The sequence below is a fragment of the Lissotriton vulgaris genome, chromosome 8, assembly GCF_964263255.1.
Source record: "Lissotriton vulgaris chromosome 8, aLisVul1.2, whole genome shotgun sequence".
Classification (NCBI taxonomy): Eukaryota; Metazoa; Chordata; class Amphibia; order Caudata; family Salamandridae; genus Lissotriton; species Lissotriton vulgaris.
The window spans coordinates 429,618,715-429,636,159 of record NC_141696.1 but is presented as its reverse complement, the minus strand read 5'-3'; the positions used below and the strand labels follow the sequence as shown (position 1 = coordinate 429,636,159).

At 48.5% G+C, this 17,445-nt stretch overlaps 1 protein-coding gene across 1 annotated transcript in view; it reads right to left on the bottom strand.

Annotated features, from left to right (window-relative positions):
• The window catches only part of LOC147697138 (cohesin subunit SA-2-like), a 741,253-nt gene that overhangs the window by 177,735 nt on the left and 546,073 nt on the right, over positions 1-17,445 (bottom strand). The window contains exons 23-24 of the mRNA XM_086934206.1: positions 14,707-14,799; positions 5,289-5,454 (exon numbers count right to left, since the gene is read on the bottom strand). Coding sequence (XP_086790332.1) covers positions 5,289-5,454; positions 14,707-14,799 — 259 coding nt within the window. The remainder of the gene's footprint in view (positions 1-5,288; positions 5,455-14,706; positions 14,800-17,445) is intronic.

Below are 17,445 nucleotides of genomic sequence, written 5' to 3'. Positions count from 1 at the left end.
GTGTTGGTGGGGTAATGCTTTTTGACCTTTGACCTCTAATTAAACTTGTTTAAGTGTTACATGGCCGTTTTTGCACTATCCTTGAATCATTTGTTACAAGTGTTGCATTATTGGAACTGTCATGATACATACTTGTATTTTCCTTGGTTTTATTGATCGAGGGGGGTTATGCCTATTGACCTCTAATTACACTTTTCTAAGTCTTTCAAGGTCATTAATCCATTAGATCATTTGTAGCAACTGAAACTTCATTGGAATCATCATGATAAAGGCCTTTGACCTACAATTAAACATTTTCATTCTCAGTATTTCAAGGTGATTAGTCAATTTCAGATGGATCATTTCTCACAAGTGTATCATCATTTGAATTGTGAGGAGAATTTGTTTAATTTCCTTGATTGGTAGAGGTGTCATGACATTTGATCTTTATCCTCTAAAGACACATTATTTATGATTTGAAAAGACTTTATTGTGTACCCTGTTTTTTTTTAAATGTAGTGTCATTGGAATCATCATAATGTGTTCTTCTTTCACTATGAGTTCTTCAATTATACTTGCTCAAATTGGTGGAGGGGTTAGTTCAATTTAAACTCTGACACGAAAATACAACTTTTCTAAATGTTTAAGCCTAAAACATATCAGGTAAGGAACATGGCACCATGATTTTAGGTGTACACAGGGGAGAGTTGTGCTATGAAATTCAGATACAAGCCCTTTTCAATTATGCCCTATATCCTTGGGGATGTAGACTTGCGGTTAGAGCTGTCGACATCGAAGCTGGGGAACTGGGTTTGAGTCTCGGCAACGACGCTCAACATCCTGTGATTCTGGGCAAATCACTTATCTTCCCGTGCCTAACAAAAATGAATGTGTCAGTCTGTAACGAAACTGGTGCTCATGTAAAGTGCTCTGATACCCGATGTCTCGGGTCTAGTTTGCGCTATATAAAACACACAAAAAAACTGTCAATAGGAGTAAATATTGAGAAAATGGAAGTTCTGTCAAAGTGACCCTTCAGCGAAGACATATTCAGCATGGCCTGAGGTATTTGGGGTGTGTGGAGTAGTGTTATACTTAGACACAATCTTTTTCAATCAAGCTTTGCTGCTTGAATGCAGGTGTAAAGCTGCAGTCCATGGTCAGTCTACGGCAAAGTAGAAAACAAGGAAGAAAGAAGTTAGCATGAAATAAGGTGTGCTAAAGGAGAATGGCAGTGCCACATGTAGGTATAGCCCTTTTCAATCATATTCAACTCCAAGTCATTAAGGGAAAAGTTGGTTACAATGGAGAGACTAGATCCGATGAACTGCCACGAAATGGAAATTAGGCCATGATCCAATTTACAGTAGAGGTTAACATCACTATCAAATTCAGTCACCAGTATTAGTCTCACTAAACCTTAAGCTGGAGACAATGGAAGGTATGTAACCAACGAACTGTAATGATATGCGGCATGTATGAGATTCCATATACGGATTACAATAGCAAACAACTATTGCAAAAACAAATGCACATGTACCAAGTCTTAAATTTATTTTTGTCATGTTTAAGATTAGCTGTATTTTATTTTTCTTCTCTGAAAACAGTCTCCACATATGAAAAGTTTTATCAAGTATTCAAAACTAACAGTAAAAATATATGTACATGGTATACATACCAATTTAGCTATAAGAAACATTAGCACAAGAAAAATAATTCAAGTTGGTAATAAGGATGTTGTTTTAGGCTGTCTTTTTCAGTTACTGAAAAATATTTAAAAGCATATATGACTGCAATGCTTTTCTAATTTACCTCAGGAAGTCATTATAAAATGGACAACTTTCTCAACTGAAAGGTGTAATGTGTGTTTGCTTGTCCTTCTTTTCTTTCAGCGTACTTCTGCCAAGAGCAGCCAAAAAGATACATCAGCCCTCTCTCTGACAGGATTTTCATTGACAGGGTTTGGGTGTGTTGAAGAGAGGTTAGGTTTTTGGGAGCTTGTGAGCGGACTACTTATCTATAATTTTTTTGTTTTTTTCAATGCTTTGCATTCTTATTTTGCAATTATAGGCTGTGTTAGATTAATCTATCTTTAAATTATTATTAGTGAAAAAATTGGGCAGTGTGAAGGATGGATCAGATTTTCATTCAGTTTTTTTTTTTTACATTAACAGTAGTTCTCACCAATTTTTGGGGTCTAAGACGTGCTAGTTAATGATTTTTACCTCAATAAAGTTATAAAACTGAGGCTTGTGAGGAAGGATGCAAAATATTTTGCCTGTGCTTTAAAAAAAATGAGGAACATGAACACAAATCGATTTAAGATTTATACAGAGGGAGGAAGATGCCGGTGCGTGGCCGACATGGCTGAGGCCGCTTGCGGACCCTGACTCCTGACACCTGAAAGCATTCATTGATAGCTTCCTGTACGTCAAAAAGCCTTCCTGAAAGTAAAAAAAAAGTCTGATAGGACCACTGTTTCTAATTAAATGTAAAGGACGTTCCTCATATAGTTGTGGAAGGAGTGAACAAAACTTGTGGATTTCTGTAGTCGGACAGATTTATGTCTCTTCTTAAGTGAATAGGACTGGAAAGGCGGGAGCCATAATCACCTTCCAGGCGGAAGAATGTTGCTGCTTAACATATCATTTCCATTCACAAATCAGTGATGTGCAATTTGCCAACTAACTGGTGTGCGAATGGGAATGCAATTGGTGAGGCAAAACATTGGGCAATAAAAAATGTTCATTCGCAGAGGGTAGCAAAACAACCTCCCTAATATTAAACTTTCAGTCCCCCTGTGAATGGCTGCCACTACAGGAATGGAGGCTTCTAAGGGACAGAACATAAGGGTCCTTGCACTTGCTTTCTCAAATGGGAAACTTTTTTTTGATATTTTTAAAGCAGACCATAGTAATTAATAACACCGGTGCTTCTTTAAAAAAAATAATTCACAGTTGGAAAGACATGACCACTGTCTGCATCCCCCGGGGCTGGTTGACACAATCATAAACAGGAAGGTGGCCCATTTGCAAATCAGTTATAACCCCAACTTGGGGGTCGGTAACATCAATACCTTGCAACTGCAGATGCAGTCACAGTCACAAACCAGTGATACATTAATTTCCAAATCTCAAACGGACGGGGGGGATGCCCCTTTCACGCTCTATCCTATTTGCGATGTACAAATCGTAAAAGGGAATTTGTGCATTAAGAAAACTCCTTTTGTGGTTCAAAAACACAGTAATTTTGTAAATTTCAGGATTTGCAACTCTAAAATGGCTTTGTACATTGAGCCCTTATTCACTGATTCCACACAAATTCTATGCCTTATGCTGCTGTTAGCCAGCTTAACATTTGAACTGCCAGGTGCAGGCATTTTCAAGCAGAACAATAGAAATAAGCTAATTGGAGGGTGTCCATCAGTTTAGGAGACCTTTTTATTCACAACAATTATCTAAGTCACACAGTAAAAATCATTCTCTCTACAGCCAGGATTGAAATTAATTAACACTAATCTAATATTTCAAAGAGAAATACAGATGAAGTTTATAGTGATTTAAAATGGTTGTCAGGCTACATAGGTCATAATTTAGGACGATGGGAATAACACTTTCTATTGTACACACTCATAGCTCATCAGATCAACAGATCAACATAAGGCACAATTATAGTTTAAAAAAAGCTTTATTTGTTGCATTGTCAAACATTACATGGAACAATATTTCCGCTGCGGAGCATCCCATTACAAATTATGCAATGTACCACATGGACTGTGCTGTAGCAGCGCCAACAAAGCATGACGAAGAAATACAAAGCAGCATGTTGTTTATAGAAGCAGTGCAACATTCTCAGCCTGGACCCACATTTTCATGGATTGTCCCCATGCAGAGATCATGGGGGGGTTGATGATTTCCACTTCTGTGTGATTAGGCATTTGGCCAGCAGGAGCCCCAAGTCAATGAAATTGGTGGTGGCCCTGTATTCTGCAGTGCACAACCAGCAGGCACACCTACCATGTGTTTTAGGTGTGTAGTGATGCCCTGCCAACACTGGTGTAGGGATGGGTTTGGCCCAGAACAAGTAAGTGTAGGAAATATGCATCAGGCAAAACACTGCAGGGGCAAGCAGTGTCTGTGCGATTAATGTATCAGTTTATCTTGTACGGGGTGAGGTAAGCTCTGTGGAGGACAATGATGAATGAGATCAAAGTGGGCATTGTGGGGGAAAAGTGCAGGATACTCTAGTATGGCGCTTCAATCCCTATCCACACAGGGGTGGCCCAGGTCCATCTCCTAATGTCAGCAATAGTGGGTAAGTGGCATTGCGTATGTGCAGAGAGAATCAGCAAGACCATTGCGTCAGATGTCGCACCGACCCAATAACATGGAGGTAATGGACAGTGAGGTGCACTGGGTGTTCCTGCTGCAAATCCCCCCAGTGTCCACCCACTGGCCCAAAGAGAGAGTTGTAAGGCAGGAAGTGGCCAAGAGGAAGACTGTCCTCCCCAATCAAAAACTCAAGGGGGATGAGAGAGCCCTTGTGATATAAATCCTCCAGTGTATGTAGTGCTATGCTGTGCCAGGGGGCTATCTCTGTCATGGAGGTGATCCGCCCTCCCCTCAGTGTGCCAAAGAGTGGTAGTGATGAGGCATATGGCTCAGTTGCCCTAGTAAGAAAAAGGCTGTCTATAGCAGCATTAAGCCCCCTGCAGAAGAGTAGAGCTGGGCATCATCGCCTTCAAGCAAAGATGATTGACATCCTTGTCTAAAAGGGTGGCGTTGGTTATGCTGCTGTATCACTGTAAAGGTCCAGCAATGTTCCTTTGGCTGGGATCGAATTTCGGCCTAACACAACCAAAGAGGTCTAGACTGGAAACGAAAATCACCCCTGGCAAAATTGTTTAAACCAGCCCCTACTGCAAGAGCCAGTGACCTGAATGGGGTGCTGGGGGCTTGGTTGAGTCATGGCAGTCTATCGTGCTCTGAAAGAAGGTCCCCTATCGTGCAGCTTTTCATGGAAATTCCAGAGTGAGAATGGCCAGTCCTAACTAAATTAGGTCACGGTATAGCTATCCGGAAAAAAGTGTTAAGAAGGGAAGTAGTATAGTATAAATATTTCCGTGCGCAAGCCAGACATTCCAACGAAAGCCTAAAATCAGGAGCAAATGTGTTATAAGATTAATAGGATCAAGGTCTATAGATGCGTGGGTGTAGGTGAAAGGTGCAGTTTAGATTATGAGATATGTCAACTGAACAGTGGTTGATGACCAATTACAATCTTCCTCCTTAGCAGAGTCTAAGGCTTACCATTGCTTTCTTCTTCCTGGTGCATAAATACATGCTCCTGAACAAAGCCAAGTAACTCAGACTGGAGGGCTGAATCAGCGCAGTATGCCAAGATTTCATAAACGTCGTCGTCACCGGAACACTGAGGACTTAAAATCACCAACAGGTCACAAAGGAGCATGAAGGCCTAAAGAAACAGAGGAATGTTTTAATGAAGGCAGCAGATTTCAAAATGATAACAGTTGTGATCTTCTAAACAAAAAGTTTCAGAGGTAATACTAAATAATTCCAAGCCCTTACATTTATAAACATTATTTCATATTTAAAAAATACAAAAGTCAGAATATGGTATTTTATGAGCAGTGGGATGTCATTAAAGACACTATGTAGGTACAACTTAAAAGCACATAAATAAGGCGATTTACCACCTGGTCGGATAAATATTGCAGCAGTATTAGAAGAAAATGGACCACTGGACAGGACACTAGAAGAAGCCTATCCTATGCTAATATTGCTGTAGATACTTGGTGCAGTACACATGGTTCATCTTTTATGAAGCTACTGCTCATTAAAATTCATCTTCCCGGGATGTCCTTAAAGAGCGCTCTGTAAAATTCAAGGGCTAAGACAAACTCTGAACTTCGGACGGTACAGAGCTAGAATAACAAGAGCATCTTACATTCCTATGAGGACTAAAGGACGAATTACTTACCTTCGGTAACGATGTATCTGGTAGAGACGATTCTAGCCGCAGATTCCTTCACATAGAATTATACCCAGGCGTGAGACTGGATCCGGAAAACCTTGTGCCACAGCATCCCTGCGCGCCGGGGGGACGGCACCATGTGACTCCGCCCGACGTCCTCGGAGGTCGGTGACATCAGCGAGGACACATAAGTCTCACCCCGCGCGCCTACGTCAGTTTTCTTCGGAGAACTTTTCCGCGCCACAACGCGGAGCCATAAGTAACAAAAACTGTGAGAATACTGGGACAGTGTGTGAAAAAGCCCCACTAAACAGAAGGAAAAGAAACAATGGTGAGGAACAGAACCATCCAGAATAGAGCCAGGTACTAAGGCAGGCACCAAATTGGAATGAAAGAACAGGGCAGCGCTACTGGAAAGCAATCCTGCAGACAAATACAACAGCCCCACCGGGGCAGAAGCATGTGAAAATACACATGTAAATGTAATGTAGGTGTATTTATATAGCGCAACCTGTCACCCAAAGGGCATCCTGGCGCTTGCTTAGGGAACCCGTCCTGGTATTCCCCTGTGAGAGGCCCCGGCAGGGAGACCACAGGGTGAAAGCCAGGCATCCCGCCGCGAGGGGCCGTCGTGGAGATTAAGCAAGCTATTGCCCAGAGTTGCAGAGTGAGACCCCGTGAGTTGAGTAGGCACCGGAGCGAGAATTGTCGAGGCCGTGGAATTTTTGAGCCCGAGACCCACCGAGGCGGGGAATCGAACCCTGGTCCACGGTCGATCCCAGCTTCCGGGTCTGCCGCCTCTAACCACTGAGCCACACTTCTCCACATCAGACTAAGAAGGCTGCAGCTGCTGCCCGAAACATAAAAGGACACCAGGATCAGAACGTAGAGCAATGACCAGTCAACCCCAGACAACACCGGTAGGGAGAAAGGCTCCTGAACACCTAAGTCAAGACCGACCAAGGGGGGGGGGGGGGGGGGGGGAGAGGAGGAGGAGGAGGAGGAGGAGGAGGGGGGGAGAGGAGGAGGAGGAGGGGGGGAGAGGAGGAGGAGGAGGAGGAGGAGGAGGAGGAGGAGGAGGAGGGAGGAGGAGGAGAAGGAGGAGGAGGAGGAGGAGGGGGGAGGAGGAGGAGGAGGGGGGAGAGGAGGAGGGGGAGGAGGGGAGGAGGAGGAGGAGGGGGGGAGAGGAGGAGGGGGAGGAGGAGGAGGAGGAGGAGGAGGAGGAGGGGAGGAGGAGGAGGAGGAGGGGGGAGGAGGAGGAGGAGGAGGGGGGGAGGAGGAGGAGGAGGAGGAGGAGGGGGAGGAGGAGGAGGGGGGTAGAGGAGGAGGAGGAGGAGGGGGAGAGGAGGAGGAGGGGGAGGAGGAGGAGGAGGAGGAGGAGGAGGAGGAGGGGGAGAGGAGGAGGGGGGGGAGCGGGAGGAGGGGGAGGAGGGGGGGAGGAGGAGGGGGGGAGGAGGGGGGAGGAGGAGGGGGGGGAGGAGGAGGGGGGAGGAGGAGGAGGAGGAGGAGGAGGAGGAGGAGGAGAAGAAGAAGCGAACCCCACACTGAAGACCAGAGCGCAGGGGCGCAGAAATGCCTACAAGGTCCAGAATGGAACAACAACAAGGCGAGCATCCCCCGAAGGAGGGGGTAAGAAAGACACCCGCAAAGCCAACCACCCGGAGGCAGGCGAGTTCAGAAGACCCAGATGGCCCTCGCAGAATGGGGAGGAAGGGCGGTCCATGAAGGAATCTGCGGCAAGAATCCTCTCTACCAGATACATCATTACCTAAGGTAAGTAACTCGTACATCTGATAGAGACTACTGGTTGCAGATTCCTTCAAGTAGAATAGATATCCTAGCCATACCCAAGGGGAAGGAGGGTCTGCAAGAGGACCTCCCCAGCCCAGGCAAATCCAGACCCCGACAGGGGGAAAAAAATCGGCCGGACGGGGAAATAACCCAGTCCTTCCCAACAGGGGATGAGCCACAGGGACAGGGGGAAAACCCTGTCCCCACCCCAAGCAGACTAAAACCGCAGCGCCGCGGAGAACACCGCTCCACAGGGAGTGTGTCACCACAACAAGCGGCGTCCCCGCCATCACCAAGCAGGAGAAGGAAGGGCCCTACGAAAAGAGACCACCAGCCAATGTACCATGGACCTCCACCGGAAGTCTCAGGTACAGGCAAGATGGGAGGAGACTTAGTAGCCATTGTTCCAGGGACCTCCATCGGAAGCCCCAGGCACAGACAATACATAAAGAGGGCAACAGCCGATGCACCAGGGACCTCCAGTGTAAGCCCCCGGTACAGGCAAAACGAAGGGAGAGGAGGTCAGCAGCCAATGTACCAGGGACCTCCACCGGAAGCCCCAAGTACAGGCATCACGAAAAATGACCATTAGCCAATGCACCAGGGACCTCTAAGGGAAGCACCAGGGACAGGCAATAGGAAAAGAGAACAGCAGTCAATGTACCGGGGACCTCCACCGGTAGCCCCAGGTACAGACAAGCAAAAAGAGGCCAAGAGAGAAGAGCAACCCAGAGACCCAAAGGAGAAGAGCCGAAACTAAGGCAAGTGGCCTCCACCGGGAACACACCCGGTGAAGAGGGCGGCTGAACTCATCACAACTGGATGTCAACAGACCATACCGAACAGTGCCTCAGTAGTAAGGCGGATGAAAGAGAAAAATGCAGTCTCATAAGCTCCTGAAAGCCAGAAGCAGGGGCGCCAGCCCTGGACTTGAAGAACCGGCGGACGCCGCCGGGTGCTAACCAGCAACCCGCTAGGCAGCAAGAGGAGAACAAACAGGACGAACGAAGTCATCAACACAGGAAATAACCCTTTTGGACACCAGACAGAGGACCAGGCCAACAGCAAACCAGAGGCAGAACACCACCAGACAAAGGATTAGGCCAGCACAGACCAGAGGCAGAACACCGCCCCTCGCCGCAGCCGTCCAAGAAATGCACCAGCGGCATACAGCAACACCCAGAAGGGCAAGGAACCCGGAAAGGGAAGTCCACCCCTCCCAGTATAAGACAGGCTATCCAATAGCTACAAAATACCCCACGTTGGATAGGACACGGCCCAAGAAGTATGGCAACCACTCCTAGGGAAGAAATCCCCCATCAGAGAACAAATCAGAAACCCTGCAGCAAAAACCACGGAAGGCTTGGTAAGCAGCCAAAAAGAACACTCTTGCCAACGGGGGCTGAACCCCAACTAAAGAGGTAGACCAACTCAGGGCCCAGAGTGCGCAATATCTCTCATGGAAAGTGTAACGTTCACCCCATGCCAGACTCCAGGAGCAGTGGGATAACACCTCCCACGAAGACCTGGAGGATCAAGAAACCACCTACTGAAGAGGAGGAGGAGGAGGGGGACAAAGCCCTGTAGTAAGACGCTGGATGGCTGAATCTGCAAGAGTATTAAAACAGCAGGACCCCGTCAAAAGGGAGGTCGACCAGACGCTCCCTAATATGTTCGGGAGAAACAGCATCACGTAGCCAAGCATGGCAACAGAGTGCCACAGAAGAGGCCATAGCACGGCTAATAGCATCGACAATATCCAAGGCCGTGCGAAGAATAAACGCAGTCAACTCTTTACCATTCAATACAGAGGCCCACAGAGCCGCATGAAGAGACACGAGAAAGAAGGGACTCCATTGAACCCCACAGGCTAGAAGTAGCCCTGGTCAACACCCACAAAGTGTTAAGCGCTCTCAAGGCAGTGCTGGAAGAAGCAAAGACATTACGTCTCCATGAATCTAACCACCGGGCCTCCCGAGACGGAGGCAACAACCCCACTGGCAAACACGGAAAGGTAGCATGCAATAGAGTGTCTTGAGGATAAGGGTGAAAAGACAGACCGGGTCATGCGGAGCAGGACGGTGGCAGTGCAACAGCGCCTGAGGCACTGGATCGCCTATGGCAGGGCGCCCCCATAAGAGTATCATGGAGTGAGGCCTCAAAAGGAAGGAACAACTCCAATCCACCAGAGCCCTGGTGGAGAATCTCCAAGAGGTTGTCTGTAGGAAATGGAGTGGCAGGTTCACCCACCCTCAGAATACCAGCAGCCATGGAAATAGCCCGAACAAAGGCAACACTGGCCTCAGTAGGGCGCCGCGGAGGTGAAAGACATTCCTCTGTGGGTGATGGTTGCAGACTGAGCCGCCCATCCCTAAGTCCAGGAGGAAGCGGCCAGCCCCGGCATAGAGGAGGATCCACCAAGGAATGAGGGACATGAGGGGCCTTAGGGAAAGGTGGAGAGGCCGAGGGAGAAACCATCCGCAAACCAGGGAAAGAAGGGCTCGAGGATTTTGGTTGTGGGGACAGGAAAGAGCCTGCCCTAGAAGATGCAGGAGAAAAGGCAACTACACGGCGCAGTGTCTTCGGGGAGGAACACATCAACAGATGACACACCTCCGAAAACAAAGGAATTTCAGGAGACGAATCCAGACCCCGGCGCCGGCGCGGCTTCGTGGAGGCCACCATTGGTGCCTGATCAGCGTCAGGCGGCTCCGGGCGGGCCACTTGTGGCGCCAGCCCGGCCCCAGACGGGGCAGCCGCCCGCGCCGAGGATCGAGGGGGACTCTGGAAAGCACCCCAAGACCCCGCCTCCACCCGTGACTCCACTGGAGCCGGGGAGGAAGGCCCCTGGCGCCGAAGCGGCGCCAGCTCGGCCTCTGGTGAGGCAGCTGCCTGCTCAGAGGGCAGAGGGGGACCCGGGAACAAGCCAGGGGTCCCGTTGATCACCTGCGATGCCACAGGGAGCCCCATAGGGATTTGTGGTGAGACAGGGACGCTAGGCGCCGAAGAGGGGAGCCCCGAAGGACCACACCCCAACGGCGTCACTCTCCTACGACCTGAAGCCAAGACCTTCAGCGCCGGAGCCGCCGGCGACTCCGCGGAGGAACACGCGCTCGGCAAGGAATCAGCGGACGTCTCAGGAGGTGGAGAAAGGGCCAAAGAAGCCTGCAGAGCTGCAGCGTAGGCTGTCATTTGGGCCCTAGTCGCCTCCGCGCCGAGAAACGGCAGGTAGGGAGGCGACAGGCGGGGCCACACATCCCGGGGGGAGACGGCACCCGCCGCGGAAGGAGGACAAGGCTTCGGAAACAAGCTGAAGGACCTACCAGCCGGAGAGCCGCGCCCAGGGGGCCATGGCGAAAGACGATGTCGCAGACAAAACATATGGTTCCTTGCTTCCAAGGCGGGAGATGGACGCTGAGAGGACAACGACCTGGATGAGCACACCGACAACAACTTCAGCCGGTGCTCCCTCCGCAACGTATGCGTACGCTGGCAGGCATCGCTGCTCTCCGTGCTGCGGTACTCACCCAGGCACCACACGCAAATTGGGTGAGGGTCCGTCGCCGACATGGGACGTGCACAAGAGGGACACGTCCAGAAGCCCGAAGGCATTTGCACACTGTTCCAAACGTGAAAAAAGGGATAGAAGGCCTGAAAACAGGCCAGAGCTCAACCGGATCTGCTTGTACGCGGAAAGAGAAAGAACTGGCGTAGGCGCGCCGCGGTGGGACTTATGTGTCCTCGCTGACATCACGGACGGGGAGGACGTCGAGCAGAGTCACGTGGTGCCGTCCCCCCGGTGCGCAGGGATGCTGTGGCAAAAAGTTTTCAGGATCCAGTCTCAGGCCTGGGGATAATTCTACGTGAAGGAATCTGCGGCTAGTAGTCTCTATCAGATAGAAAAAAATATTTCCTGTCTATTGACAAGTAGCACTGAGATTGATGGAAGTGATGCTGCAAGCTGGAAAATATGCATGAATGGATGAGCATGCTGGCTAAGCAGAAGCGAAGGATGCAAAGCTGGCTACAGGAAATGACAGTGGAGGCAGAGGAATACTGGGATTTCGGCTTCCAGGCCATGTGTCCAATGTAAGGAGCCGACATTAGCTAGGAGCCTGTGTGCAGAAGGAAACACTAAGTCCATCTTCCGCTGTGCCCTGTAGGAATGTGGTTTGTTTGTGCTGCTGGGCTCAACCATATGGGCACCAGAGGGCTAGGCTTTCAGTTCACTACAGGACCAGTCTTCACAGACCAAGCCCTCTCTCTGCAGCGGAGCGCGACAGTTGAGGCTAGACTCGGTAAGAGCTATGGATACAAGCTTTGAGGGCACAGACAAAGAGGAAACCAAACAAGAGAATCAGGACCAGAACCGCAGTGAAAGGGATAGAGAGCCATGAGAGCCGCAAGTGTTGTGAGCTGAATCACAGTTGAGAGGCAGAGGATAGCTTTGGAATTTGAGGAGCTATCAGCCTCACGGAAAGCTACCCATGAATCTTCAACAGAAATTCAAGCACAGCAAACAGAGCATTGACAGATGGCTTCACTTGCAGCAAATCCATCTAGGGGTACACAGACATAGACTTAACACTTGGGGCTATTTGAAAATGAGGCCCTTTGCCTTGTGTGCTTATCTTTTTTTTCAAACACTTCCTTTTCACTCTCTCTGTGCTATGCTCTTCTTTCCCTGTTCAATCATTTAACTATCCATCTCATGCGCTCCTCTGTCCAAAGGACAAAAGAGTAAAGGAGAGAATGCCACTGCCATGCCTTTGCCAACAAGACATCAAGTGCTTCTTCTAAATGCTCACATTTGAAATGACCTTGATGACTTGCCTCTATGTCTAAAATCTACTCTCTTCCTGGTTCAAGCTTCATGTCTGATTGCGACGGTGCCAAAGAGACAACTAACCTCCACTCCGGATGACCTCACATAAAGTGACAATATGTAGGCTTATTCACGGAAGAAATGACAGGAAGCAATTACAAAAAACCTAGAATCGGAAATAAAAATTCGATGGATTTTGAAATGTCACAGAACGGTATACATCCGATAAATGTTCCTACATGATGCACCTGCTACAGATTTAGTGTCAAAATACACCAAGCCTCTAGGAAGAGCAAGTATACAAAAATATGCTTAGAATACAAAACTAGCCAGTGGGAGTGTGCCATATCACTGATCTTTCATATAGAACAAGTTACTTACCTTCGGTAACGATGTATATGGTGGAGACATACGTTATTTGTAGATTCCTTACCTTCGAATTTCCCCCAGGTGTCAATCTGGATCTGGAGATATTTTCTTCAGCAGTACCCTGCATGTTATTAGGTGGTGTCGGTCGGCTCAGCTCGGCGTCTGTCATCGGGATCGTGGGCACCGGGATGATGTCAATGGACCTACATAGATGCCGCCCATGAGCGCTGATGTCAGTTCTTTCTTTTTCCGCGCCAGCCTAGCACAGATCCGGAGAGAGCTACCCCTCGCCACTTTCTGGCTTACTTTTAAAAACAATTCTTAATGTCTCTCTCAAGACATAGACTCCTGGTGTGTCAAGGATGTCCCTGCGAAGTACTGGCTTTAAGCCATGTGGTTCCTGACAGAGGATAATTCTGTGATGGATGCGCACTTCATGTGTCTTTGGTGTTTGGAGAGCCACCACGACCCAAAGCTGTGTTCCGAGTGGCAGGCCATGAACCCGAAGGCTTTGCCGGAGTGGTCCCAAAAGCTGCTAGAGGCCTTGCGGTCGGCTCCGCGTCGCTCCTGTTCTCGTTCGAGGGGAAGGTCTCAAGAACGGTCGCGGAGCCCACACTCCTCACACTCGAAGTCATCAGGGAGATCTTCAGATAAGTCAGGGAAACACAAGAAGCTGTTGAAGGATCACAGGCTTTCTTCGACTTCTCCATATTGGTCGGCCAAGGCGACGTAGGATCCCAAGCGTCGTCGCTCAAAGGCTCCGTCTCCAGAGCCTACTTCTGAGACGGCGCTGCGCCTCCCTCCCTTTCCGGGAGCCTGGGCGTCTCCTCCCCAAATTCAAAAGTGCTATGAGACCTTGCACCTCATATCTGGGCAGCCTGGCTCGGCCGGTGGCACAGGTCCCGGCTTCAAAGGGCCCCTGTGGCTCCAGGCCTGGATCCAGATTAACGCCAGTTGTTCTCACTTGACTTTCCTTGACAATGCTCCCGGAGTTAATTGTGCCCCCGGTCGCTGCTGACTCTACCCTCATACCCGAAGAGGACACGGAGCCGGACCAACATCAATTCTGACACCGGAAGGGACTTTCGTCCCTGTGTTCATTCCTGGTGTTCCTTTTAGGCCACAAGGTCAGGCAGAGGACTGGGAGGGGCCACTGGATCCTTTAACTGGCCAGCTTGAGGAACCAGACTGGAGAATGGTCCTGGGTGAGGCCAGTGTTCTGGACACTTCCCCTGACACTGGCCTGCTTTTTATTGAAATGCTACTGGAGTGTGGCTATTGTAAGAGTAAGAATAAGACACTGAACTATTGTAGCAGTTTCTACACTCCTTGTTATAAGCCACTTTATTTCATTACAGCTGACATTCAAAGTTGCTGGGTGTGGTTGTTCATGACTTAGGAATAATTAATAAAGTTGATGCATGAGGTTGTGGCCTGTGGTGCACTAAAGCTCATTTGGTCTCAGAATTGTTAGTTTTAGCACAGTTTCCAGAGCCAGCAAAAGTCAGCTGTGTTCCCAAATATTTGAAAGGGAGGAGCAGACGTTCATAACATAATCTGAAGCATGACAAACAGTGACAATGATTGTTGTGCATTTCCAGTGCATATATATGTTGCTTACTTACTCTCGCTTATGAGCTCTAACCGAAAAATATACTGAATATTTATTTTTTCCGGAAGAATAATGAAATACAAATTGCAATGATGACGACCAAATGATGTTTAGAAGAAAATCCATTCACACCCACCTGTTCTCCAACAGCTTTATTCCGGTGACCGAGGTATCGTCTGCAAATGCAGCAAAAGCACATGATCTGTGATCTCAGTGTCAAAAGGTCTGCCTAAAAAATTAAGGAAATAGCAACTTCATTAGACAATCACAGTTAATAATAAGCTCACACATGCTATTTTTAAGAGGAATATTTACATCTGCCATTATTTATTGAAACTTCAGGCACACACAAGTTGGGCTTGCGGAGTAGAGGCTGGTAAATGTTGATACAGAAGTAGTTAATTTATATACTGAATATAGTACCTGGCACAAAGATTCATGATGTAACCAACGCCCAATAACCTTTGCTGTCATTCACCAGCTGTTGACCCCTTTCGTCAACATTAACATGCTATGTGCCTGAATACATCCATTAAAGTTTCAACAAACATTTGCCATTTCTGTGTTGTGAAGTAGTGCTTAAACGTTTAACTCTTCCAGACAGAAAAACAAACAAGCATTTACAATGCAATGGTCTCGGCATCATTAAAGGTGGAGCTATTGGCATTGCTCAAGACATTTCTTTTTTTTCTTTAAATCATAAATAGATGGCATTGTCATTTACATTGCCAATACACAGCACTCTGCACTCAACAGCACACACCACTCTGCACCTGCACTCACTGCTCTGCACACTCACTCTGCACTCACTGCTCTGCACTCACTGCTCTGCACTCACTGCTCTGCACTCACTGCTCTGCACTCACTGCTCTGCACTCACTGCTCTGCACTCACTGCTCTGCACTCACTACTCTGCACTCACTACTCTGCACTCACTGCTCTGCACTCACTGCTCTGCACTCACTGCTCTGCACTCACTGCTCTGCACTCACTGCTCTGCACTCACTACTCTGCACTCACTACTCTGCACTCACTACTCTGCACTCACTACTCACTCCACTGCACTCACTACTCACTACTCTGCACTCACTACTCACTACTCTGCACTCACTACTCTGCACTCACTACTCTGCACTCACTACTCTGCACTCACTACTCACTACTCTGCACTCACTACTCACTACTCTGCACTCACTACTCTGCACTCACTACTCTGCACTCACTACTCTGCACTCACTACTCACTACTCTGCACTCACTACTCTGCACTCACTACTCTGCACTCACTACTCTGCACTCACTACTCTGCACTCACTACTCTGCACTCTCTGCACTCACTACTCTGCACTCACTACTCTGCACTCACTACTCTGCACTCACTACTCTGCACTCACTACTCTGCAATCTGCACTCACTACTCTGCAATCTGCACTCACTACTCTGCAATCTGCACTCACTACTCTGCACTCACTACTCACTACTCTGCACTCACTACTCTGCACTCACTACTCTGCACTCACTACTCACTACTCTGCACTCACTACTCTGCACTCACTACTCTGCACTCACTACTCTGCACTCACTACTCACTACTCTGCACTCACTACTCTGCACTCACTACTCTGCACTCACTACTCTGCACTCACTACTCTGCACTCACTACTCTGCACTCACTACTCTGCACTCACTACTCTGCACTCACTACTCACTACTCTGCACTCACTACTCTGCACTCACTACTCTGCACTCACTACTCTGCACTCGCTACTCTGCACTCGCTACTCTGCACTCGCTACTCTGCACTCGCTACTCTGCACTCGCTACTCTGCACTCGCTACTCTGCACTCGCTACTCTGCACTCGCTACTCTGCACTCACTACTCTGCACTCACTACTCACTACTCTGCACTCACTACTCACTACTCTGCACTCACTACTCACTACTCTGCACTCACTACTCTGCACTCACTACTCTGCACTCACTACTCTGCACTCACTACTCACTACTCTGCACTCACTACTCTGCACTTGCTACTCTGCACTCACGACTCTGCACTCACTACTCTGCACTCACTACTCTGCACTCACTACTCACTACTCTGCACTCACTACTCACTACTCTGCACTCACTACTCTTCACTCACTACTCTGCACTCACTACTCTGCACTCACTCCTCTGCACCCACTACTCTGCACTTACTACTCTGCACTCACTACTCTGCACTCACTACTCTGCACTCACTACTCTGCACTCACTACTCTGCACTCACTACTCTGCACTCACTACTCGCACTCACTACTCACTACTCTGCACTCACTACTCACTACTCACTACTCTGCACTCACTACTCACTACTCTGCACTCACTACTCACTACTCTGCACTCACTACTCTGCACTCACTACTCTGCACTCACTCCTCTGCACCCACTACTCTGCACTTACTACTCTGCACTCACTACTCTGCACTCACTACTCTGCACTCACTACTCTGCACTCACTACTCTGCACTCACTACTCCACTCACTACTCACTACTCTGCACTCACTACTCACTACTCTGCACTCACTACTCACTACTCTGCACTCACTACTCTGCACTCACTACTCTGCACTCACTACTCCACTCACTACTCACTACTCTGCACTCACTACTCACTACTCACTACTCACTACTCTGCACTCACTACTCACTACTCTGCACTCACTACTCACTACTCTGCACTCACTACTCTGCAATCTGCACTCACTACTCTGCACTCACTACTCACTACTCTGCACTCACTACTCTGCACTCACTACTCTGCACTCACTGCTCTGCACTCACTACTCTGCACTCACTACTCTGCACTCACTACTCTGCACTCACTACTCGCTAC